This window comes from Schistocerca americana, chromosome 8 (genome assembly GCF_021461395.2).
Source record: "Schistocerca americana isolate TAMUIC-IGC-003095 chromosome 8, iqSchAmer2.1, whole genome shotgun sequence".
NCBI classification, from domain to species: Eukaryota; Metazoa; Arthropoda; class Insecta; order Orthoptera; family Acrididae; genus Schistocerca; species Schistocerca americana.
Window position 1 is genome coordinate 440,855,480 of NC_060126.1, and position 9,884 is coordinate 440,865,363.

The 9,884-nt window shown below is 42.5% G+C and overlaps 1 protein-coding gene across 1 annotated transcript in view; it reads left to right on the plus strand.

Moving 5' to 3' along the window:
• The window catches only part of LOC124545906 (cytochrome P450 6j1-like), an 89,147-nt gene extending 79,572 nt beyond the window's left edge, over nucleotides 1-9,575 (plus strand). Inside the window, exons 6-7 of the mRNA XM_047124867.1 lie at nucleotides 1,729-1,980; nucleotides 9,264-9,575. Of these exons, the coding sequence (XP_046980823.1) occupies nucleotides 1,729-1,980; nucleotides 9,264-9,436 (425 nt within the window). The 3' untranslated portion in view covers nucleotides 9,437-9,575. The remainder of the gene's footprint in view (nucleotides 1-1,728; nucleotides 1,981-9,263) is intronic.
• The last annotated feature ends 309 nt before the right edge of the window (nucleotides 9,576-9,884 follow it).

Below are 9,884 nucleotides of genomic sequence, written 5' to 3' on the forward strand. Positions count from 1 at the left end.
GTATCCGTGACAGACGCTGTAGCTTGAAGGTCACATTGTCAATCAGGCTAGACGCCGTATTGGTGCAGTATGTCGAAGTGTCGAAGCCCATCACCAAGAAAACTTAAAGAAGAAAAATTTCGTTAAATGTGCTTAGCTTTATTTTAACAACACACTTTTCAGTAAATCGGTGCTATTGTACAGGGTACAGAACCTGATAATATCTTCCAGCACAGCCTTAGCATTACGAAGGCATTTTTCGTGATGTTTACACCGAGTGGTACTTTATGACCATCACAAAAAGTTAAAAAAATACAAATATCGTTAATTGTTTTTTATTTTCATTCACAACGTACTTTTTAAAGTTAAGAAAGATTCTGAACCGGAAGATATGCCATTCACATTTGTTGCGATAACTTACATTCACTACAAATAAAGTTATCGGTTAAGTTTTTCTGAAAAAATTAAAAGTTACGGAATCTGATGTAACAAATCATTAAACACAAGAAACTTTTTTGCAAATTTTGAAACATAAAGTACCAGACTAGCTTACGATAATTTGAAAAGGAGGGCAGAAAGTACCGCGCGCTCCCACTCCTTGGAATTTCGAGGGTTAGGCATATTGTTGGTTGCTCTATGCTACAACTCGATCAGTGAATGTTACGAATATAGATAGAAAGTACAGCCACAACCGAGCGTTGGAGTCATTTATGCTGCCGCTCAGGTAACCACAAATCTTCTGCTGTCATTGTAGCGTCATTCGACGTAATCTCTCTGTCACTTGCGTTCATTTTCTCACATACACTTATTCTTCGATATCTTCTCTTGTTGACCGAGCAGTGACTGCTGGTCCAATAAACTGTTCAATGGAAAACTACGCTTTGTCATTAATTTCAGCGTTATAGTGTCACTTGATTAAGTCAGACGCTTGAAACCGTAACTCATGGCCTTATTTATTAAATCTACTTATTTGAGTGCGACTACGACTCTTAATTACGTAGCTTCGTAATTTCCCAAACTGACTTTCGAATGACCCTTTACAGTTAGGTAGTACATGGAGCATGTCCTCACTCATAATGCGAACCAGAAGCCTTGACAGATAAATATATGCCATTAATAGTGAATCCTCAACATTAAGAATTATTTCATACATTCGCACCGGAAGTACTGTTTTCTGTGGGTCTTTCAAGCTGTGTTAGTGACTTATGATTTCTAACGTCCTGTCTTCATATTCCCCTAAAATAACTTGAAATTTCTATCTATGCATTTTTCTTTGTTAACACATGGTGCATCAATAACGTATGACGCAATATATTGTCCATATCCCAGGAACAAAGAAAAGACCATATGTTAGTATCATTTGATATCCACCTGTTAATGTCCTCTTCTACCTTCGCATTTCCTGGACCGATGTTTTTTGTCCTCAATCTGTTCAAAAAATGGTTCAAATGGCTCTGAGCACTATGGGACTTAACTTCTAAGGTCATCAGTCCCCTAGAACTTAGAACTACTTAAACCTAACTAACCTAAGGACATCACACACATCCATGCCCAAGGCAGGATTCGAACCTGCGACCGTAGCGGTCGCGCGGTTCCAGACTGTAGCACCTTTAACCGCTTGGCTACCACGGCCGGCCCTCAATCTGTGAATCTTGTTTTTAACAGATAGGCCACGTACGCTGCGCTAGTACAAGGGGTGCAGAAATGCCATCGTCGATGTTACCTGAGTGTCTGATTTGCAAATTTCAGAGGCGCTGCGGATGTATCCGCCCGCTAACTTCCTGGACCGCGAGGCTTCGCGTGACTACCAGATCCCGGGGACCGATATTGTCCTCCCCAGAGGCACCGGCGTCGTTGTGTCCGTTACAGGCCTTCACCACGATCCCCGCTACTGGACGGAACCGCACCGGTTCATTCCAGATCGCTTCAAAGAAGAGAACTCAAGGGACAGACCGAACTATACATTCCTGCCCTTCAGTGCTGGGCCCAGGATGTGCATCGGTGAGTACATAGCGTAACACAACCATGAAGCGCACATGTGAAACAAAATCGTCGTATCTTCTGAGAGGTTTGCAACACTACGTTGAAACACACGGTTGGCCGCGGACATCGATGGGAATTAGTATGTGCATGGTGTAGCGACGAAGGCCACTTTCATTTGGATAGCTTCGTCAGTAAGCAAAATTGGAGCATTTTAGGACTGAGAATCAGCATTTCGCGATGGATAATACATAGTCAGTGGGTGAATGTGTGGTGTGGAATGTCCAGTCAGGAAAAGTTGGAACGGTGACTATCGAACGGTACGTGAAGGTTTTGAAAGGCGATTTAATCCCTATTATCCAAAGTGACCATGATTTTGACAAGACGTGGTTCATCCAAGACGGAGTTCGAACCCATAGAAGCAGGAGCACTTTAGGAACCTCATTCTGACTCTTGGGTACCTAGGGGCCACGGGTATGGGCCCGATTAGCCGCCGTATTCTCCGGATCCGAAGACATTCGACTCCATTTTTGCGTGGCCATATTAAGGGCAAAGTGTATAGCAATAACCCCAAAAACCATTGTTGAGCTGAAAACAGTCATTCAGAGGTTATCGACAGCATCGATGTTCCGACACTTGAGCGGGTCATGCCAAATTTCGCTATTCGTCTGTGCCACGTCGTCGGCAATAGTGGCAGGCATATCGAATATGTCGTAACCTAAATCCTGCAGTATTGAATAAATTGTGTGCGTCCCGTAGTTTGTAACTAATGTACTTTTTCTGTAATTCAGTTATGGTCATCCCGTAAACATGAATTTTGTGACTGTGAAAAATACTGCTCATTAAATACACACCATTTACTGCATAAATCTAACTGAGATAAATTACGCCACAGAATTAAAGAATCACTGTTTCGAAACCCCGTAATTTCTACACATTACGACGCTTAAGTTTCTGATTTGCTTCAAAAGTATGTACAACGTCCTTATTTAATGGTACAAAAGGGCGGCGCCCTGCAACGTCTCATTGGATTTGACGACGCATTAAACAGTAAGGTGTAGACACACCTTGGAAGTTCGTGTAACGTTGATTAAGTCACATAGACACCAAATTTCACCGCAGGTGTCCCTAACGCTATCGCGGACGCGTCACACTTTTTTTTTTTTTCTCGCTTCTGCAATGGAGGCCAAAACCGCGACATCATCCATTGATATCACGCAGTTTCCTTCCAGATACACCAACGCTCAGAATCGGCACGAAAAGGCTCCAGGTGGTGGCGTCGAAAACTAAAGTTGGAATTCGATGACCAATAGGAAGACGTTCTTCACAGTCGTCGAGACTGTTGACGCCCTCGAGCGTTTCATCCCTTCTCTAATGATCGTATGAACCTGCATGTCCAAAGAACGTGATGACACCCATTTTTCTCTTAAGTTCAGTTTGGAACCACTAGGGACTGTTGAAAACCATTTGATGAAATTTGAACATCATCCGAAGGATGAAAGGATTATTATGTTTTTCGGCACATCTGCTTTGTGTCCTCCTGTGCTATGATCATGGGGGAATGCGGTATTGGCTCATGCGTGAATAAAAGGGGAAAGGATCCCCCTAAGACCTCTCAGGCCAGAAAAATTGTTGTTGGCACTCATCCATCTTTAGTGATAGCCTTAAAAACTTACCTATACAGATAGAACCCGTGACGAAGCTCTAGGAGCTTGCAGGCTGGCAACCCCTTCCACACTGTCGATTCCGGATGGCCTGCTACCAGGTGCAATGGTAACAGTGTGGCGGTGAAAGAGCAGCGGCGTAGTCTGCCTACAGGCGTCTGGCACTCTCTTCGTGGTACAGGTACAGTTGCAATGTGGTCAACAAACGTGGGTAGTTGCAACGGAGGGTTTACCGGACTTGGGGGGATCTTGGAATGATAATTCACCGTTTTATTCATGCAAGTGTCAATGTTACGTCCATTACCTACCTCTCCCATCCCCGAGCCCCACCCCCTAATCGTGCCAAAAGACAACGCAAAGTAGGAGGGATGATAAAACATAACCCCCCTTTTACTGCATTGGATCATATTCAGATTTTGTCGAATGATGTTGAACGATCCCTAGAGGATCCAGCTTGTGCGGTAAGACATCGTGGTCTCTTGACCTTCATTGCTTACATATTCCGCCCTCACAATCATATTCCACACATCAAGACGCTTCATTCGAACCCAAACTCGGTAGGATAAAGTCAATGTTGTATGAATTCATGTAAACGATATGCAATTAACAAGTAAGCGCACCGTGGTTGAAATACTCAAAGCTGCCATACACACATACATTCCAGACACGACGGTCACAGAAGCTTTTAGTTCGAGAGAGAAACCGCACAACGGGACGCCGGTCCCTTCAGAGGACGACCCAGCCTATGTCGGCCGGTGGCTGCCCGTGTAGCGGACGATGAGGGCCCGAGTGAAAGGGGGGAACGACCCCGTGTTCAACTTAAAAGCAAATTCCGCTACATTGAGTGGGAGCAGCCATCCTACGCATTCTTTACACATAGCACACAGTGTCAGAGATTTTTACAGGGAGACAGCAAACGCCAAATGCCAATGCTACAGGTTTCTGTGTTGGTCGCTTTAAACGAAACGTCATTCTCCCGTTTTAGAAGAGCAATGCTGATTGGCAGACGATATTTCTGACGCCTTGAGCTGAAGGAAAAATGGAAGAGACCAAAAGATATACCCCTTCATGTTTGGCTTGGAGAGGCGCCGTTCCGTTGTCGCTCTTGGAGCAAGGAACAAGTCTCTCCTCAGTACTTCACTGGGAGAGCACCTTTGTCTAGAGCGAATCGAAGTGTTATTCTATACTGAGTTGTTCACTGTGTTGGCCGACACACTTATTGTGCGGTGTGAAAGGACAGAGTTATAGTTAAATGCCTGTGACCAAATTCTGAGTGGCATCGCGGTGGACTGGTTATCTGACCGGTGTACCACGCCAATAGTTAGACTAGAGGCGAATAGGAATCCTTGACTTCATGAAGGCATAGGGAGAATTTGATTGGCGAAGGTCAATCCAGATAGAATGAGAGTTATCTTATTTGTCAGCAGCAAGTGGCGTAGACAGCAGTCATCACAGCTTATCGTATTGTGTGCTACAGCTATTGCGAGCCCTATATTTCCTCCACAACAATACTCTTCACTGCATTTCACTTGCGACAGCCTCGACCATACCTAGATACATTCTAAAGGATAATTATTCAAGTTGAGTAGGTGCACCTCTCTGTCATTCTGCCAGAAATTTCATTAAAGAATCCTATCCTTGAGAGGTAACTTCACATTCCGAAAAGAACCAGGGTATAACTTGTTCAATTCATAACTAAAAGTGACATTGTGATTTCTCAGAATTTTTGGAAAATAAATAATAACTTTCGTTAGTTTCATGTTTTTCTTACACTAACTAGCACTACTCCAGTACCCAAGTATCTCACTAGTTATGTAAGAAAGTTTGTGAATTTTGGTGTCATTTCCTTACAGCGGACGTCTCCAGAAGATATTTATTGCTGAAAGTTTTTCAGGCACTTCTCTTTAGAACGTTAAGAGCGTCTGTCTGACTTCTGTAGTAGTGTGGGGGTGGAAATTGCATCTTGCAGGAGCCACAGGGTAAAGGGTACACCTCAGATTAATCCGTTGCGCAGAATAACAGAATGACCGATCAACCCCACACCTCAGAATAACCCCCCTTTTACTGCATTGGATCATATTCAGATTTTGTCGAATGGTGTTGAACAATCCCTAGAGGATACAGCCTGTGCGTGAAAGCAAAAGCCGGCCGCAGTGGTCTCGCGGTTCCAGGCATGCAGTCCGGAACCGTGCGACTGCTACGGTTGCAGGTTCGAATCCTGCCTCGGGCATGGATGTGTGTGATATCCGTAGGTTAGTTATGTTTAAGTAGTTCTAAGTTCTAGGGGACTGATGACCACAGCAGTTGAGTCCCATAGTGCTCAGAGCCATTTGAACCATTTTTGAAAGCAAAAGTTGCGGTCGCGCTGTGGTCCAAATGTCAGATCACGTTCAGTGGGGACGCTGACTTTAGTTTCCTTAGAGAAAGACTGAAACGCCCGAGGGCGTCAGCATTGTCAAAAGTTGCGAAGAATCTCACTCTTGTTCATCACACAGCGAACCGTCGGTCTCGTCAGCGAAATGTGTGGAATCAACGGCGTGGGGAAAGGTGTGGTTTCATTGACACTCTTCACGCCACCCTCTGCTACCTTTCCTCTTTTATTTCAAGTCTATGGTCACCAACTTGTAGGTCCTCAGACTACCGGATTCGGTCAACAGTGACCATCTTCAGATATATTCTATAAAAACATGTCCCAATATACTGGAGCCATAGTAAATTAATATATTAGGACATATCTAGAAGGTATGTGCACTGTACAGGCAGGTCTCAGAAACCCGTTAAATTGTTGCATCCCAAAGAACGTGATGTACCGGATGGTAGAATAACAAAACCTTTTTTCATTGTTACCAAAGTCTATCAATGTTTGGTGTTATCGTAGGAAACTATCCCAATACTGAATGGACTGCTAGAGAGTGCCTACTTAACACCAAATCGATTGTTTCGGATCTGTTGATTTTAAGACCTATGAATTCTTCATGCCATGATTTAGTTTAGTTTGTAGATTGATATTGTTTATAGAAGTTCTAAATAGTTTTAGTACTGACGGCTGTTGACGTGGATGGACGAACCGAATAAGTCCCGGCTATTTGCTCTTGTGTGGCTCTGTAATGTCAGACACGACAGTAGATCGACACAGCACCATTACGATCTAGGAGTACTGGCGGACTAGATTATTTCCAGTGACGTCATGGCGCAAGAGGAGACCGAAGGAGATGTCAGAGTACTACGGATACGTAAAAACCAGATGTGGTGATGATGTATTCCACTGAAGTATTCTACCATTTTTTGACAGCTCCTGCAATCATATTCTGTAGTTCCACCTGTAGCTCGACGAGCTCTGTGACAGTCAGGCCTCTTCGACAATTAGACCAGGGACACTCAAGAAATTGTGAGTCGTCACATGTAAGTTGTTGCCCACAAACAATCTAGTGCTAATGACTTGGTACATTCTTGAAACTGAAAGCAGAAAGTGATGTATAGCCATCGTTATCAGTTGACCCAAACGCTGGTCACCAAGAGCGTAGGTATTTCTTATTCGACCGTCCTTCTTATTAAGCTGAAGTTGATCCACCAGGATAGCGAAGGCACTGATATTTAAGAACTTCTTTTTTGCAGTTTTTACACTTAACAGCTTGCTCAACCAGCGAGTTATTCGTTGATGTTTTAATCAAGTCCTGTCAATCTACCCGTTCTTCTTGTCAATGTTCTTCACATGTTCCTCTCCTCGTCGATCCTGCGCGGGAGAACCTTCTCATATCTTATCTGATTAATCCACCTGATATTCAACATCTTTCTTTAGCACCACATGTGAAATGTTTCAGTTCTCTTCTTTAACGGATTTCACAACTGACTTTCTTGCAATGCTGTACTCCCCATGTACGAATTTTTTCCTAGGATTAAGACCTATGTTCGACATTAGTAGTCTTCTTTTGGCTGGGAATCCTGTCTTTGCTTGTCCTAGTCTGCTCCTTATGCCATCTTGCTACGTCTGACATGAGTTACTTTGCTTCAAAGGCAGCAGAATTCATTCATTCGTCTACATTATGGTTCACAGTTCTGATGTTAAGTTCACAGCTAATCAAGTTTCTGATACACCTCCTTCTTTCTTTGCATTGCTCTCAATCCATATTCTGTGCCCATAATACTTTGAATTCCATTCAACAGGTCCTGCAATTCTTCCTCACATTAAATGTAATCTGTGGAGAGTCATCGTCGAATCTTGACGCTGGTACCGATTCACCATAAAGTTTCCTCCAACTTCTGTTTTAATTCTTTTCCGTCACTGCTTCTTCAATGCTTCCGTTGAACAGTAGGGGCGAGAAACGACATCCCTTTCTTAGACATTTTCTTAATCCGTTCGTATTCTTCCATTCTTATTGCTCCCCTTTGCTTTTTTGGGAAGTTTTATAGATGGTGAAGGAAAAGAAACGGTAACATAGTTGCGTTCTTCTTTATGGGCAAAAATTATGTATCGAAGAAATTGTGTAGGTTCAGTTACAAAAAAATACATGCAAGTTAAATTTATTGTTGTAGAGTATGAGAAAGAAAGATGAAGACTGCACCCTGGTTTGCGTAAAGAGCGAAATAAGGAATACAGGAGAAACCATGTCACACGAGGAAAAGATAATACGATAGCGAAGCTAATAAACACCATTTTGACACGCGAAGTAGACCAAAATATGAAAGCAGCAGTGTTATGTTAATGCAGAAAGATGTAAAGTCGTAATACATCAAGGAAGACGTAGTACTCCATATTTATTGTACGATACTTAGCTGCAATAGCCAATGATTTACCGCACGTTCCTCTATACTTATTATTTTACATGTTCGTTGTACGCTTAGTATGAATTAGTAAAATAAAATTATAAGTTTAGTACTTTTTTGACGACCGTTTACTTACTTTCTGCAACAGTGTTTTGTAAGCAGATTTGATGTACTCTTGCTTTATCAAAAGTTGCAATTCTCGGAGATCTAGCTGCGGATCAGCGGAAGAAATACTACATCGGAAACAACCGTACCAAACCGAAGGGATGCTATACAAAACTGAAATATCCTCACGGCATTGTGACTTCCAATCAACATCAAGGTCAATAGAATGCAGTTTACTTTCATTGTATAAGAAACAGATTTCGTGCCATTGTTGAAAGAAGCTTAACTTACTGCAGAACTCATTTTCGGTTGCCAATAGTATGCAAGTCATACCACGTTCTCTTACACAACTTTCATGAATAAGGTGGTGGATGTTGAATATTTTAAGATAAGCCACTGTCTAAAATAACATAAACAATTAAACAATTTTGTTCAACTCCTTTTGTTCAACATTTTGTGATTAGTGAGGAATTTAAGGTGTCGCTATGAAACAGAAAAATATTAAGCACCTCAATCCCGTTCCCTTTATTGCAATGACCTGCCTCAGCAACATCAGGTTACCGTCAGATATAAAATGTGGAGAGGTTGACAGTTATCATTGCCCACAGCTCAAGGTAGCCAGTGACTACAGTAAAAAAATATACTCTAGGTTGTGCTTTATTCATAAAATTATAGAGTAACGTTTCTGTTTTCTCTCTCTTGGTTAGCTAGCGCCGCCATATTTACACTTCTTCCTGATTTTCGACTCAAGCTTTGTTTTCTGTTTACCAGGGATGAGAGTTGCATACCTGCAGGTGAAGATCGGCCTCCTACACATCCTCAACAACTTCGAAGTGTACGCAGTGCCGGCAACGCCTAACACTTTGCGTGTCGACTCATCCAAACTGATCGTCACCCCAGCCGGCGAAGTGGTCCTAGGATTCAGAAGGATCCCTGCGATGTGAAGACTCCCGACGGTCCTCACTCACAAGGCCAGGACAGCAACAATCATGAACCTGCTGGAGCTGTAACGCTTTTTGTTACTGAGTGTCTTCTATATCATCACTTCGGTACCGAATCACTTGTCTTTCATAACAATTGATATGAAGCTGTCATTTATGTCCGTAGAAGAAATGAAGGGTTTATTTCAATAGTGGTACAAGTCCATTACCTCCACTTTTTTTTGTCTATAGTGCTTCTGAAATTAATGAGCCAAACAAACAGAAAGAAAGGCTCATCTCTAGCAAGAAGCCACATGCTTGAATATATCTGGTATCTCAACTGCAGATTTTTCAGCGCTCATTTAACTTTAGAACTCTGTATCTCAATATGAACAAAAATGGACTTGTACCACATATTACTGGTGAATTATTAATGTTTTATACTCTTTTGTGAGAAAATATATCTCTCAGT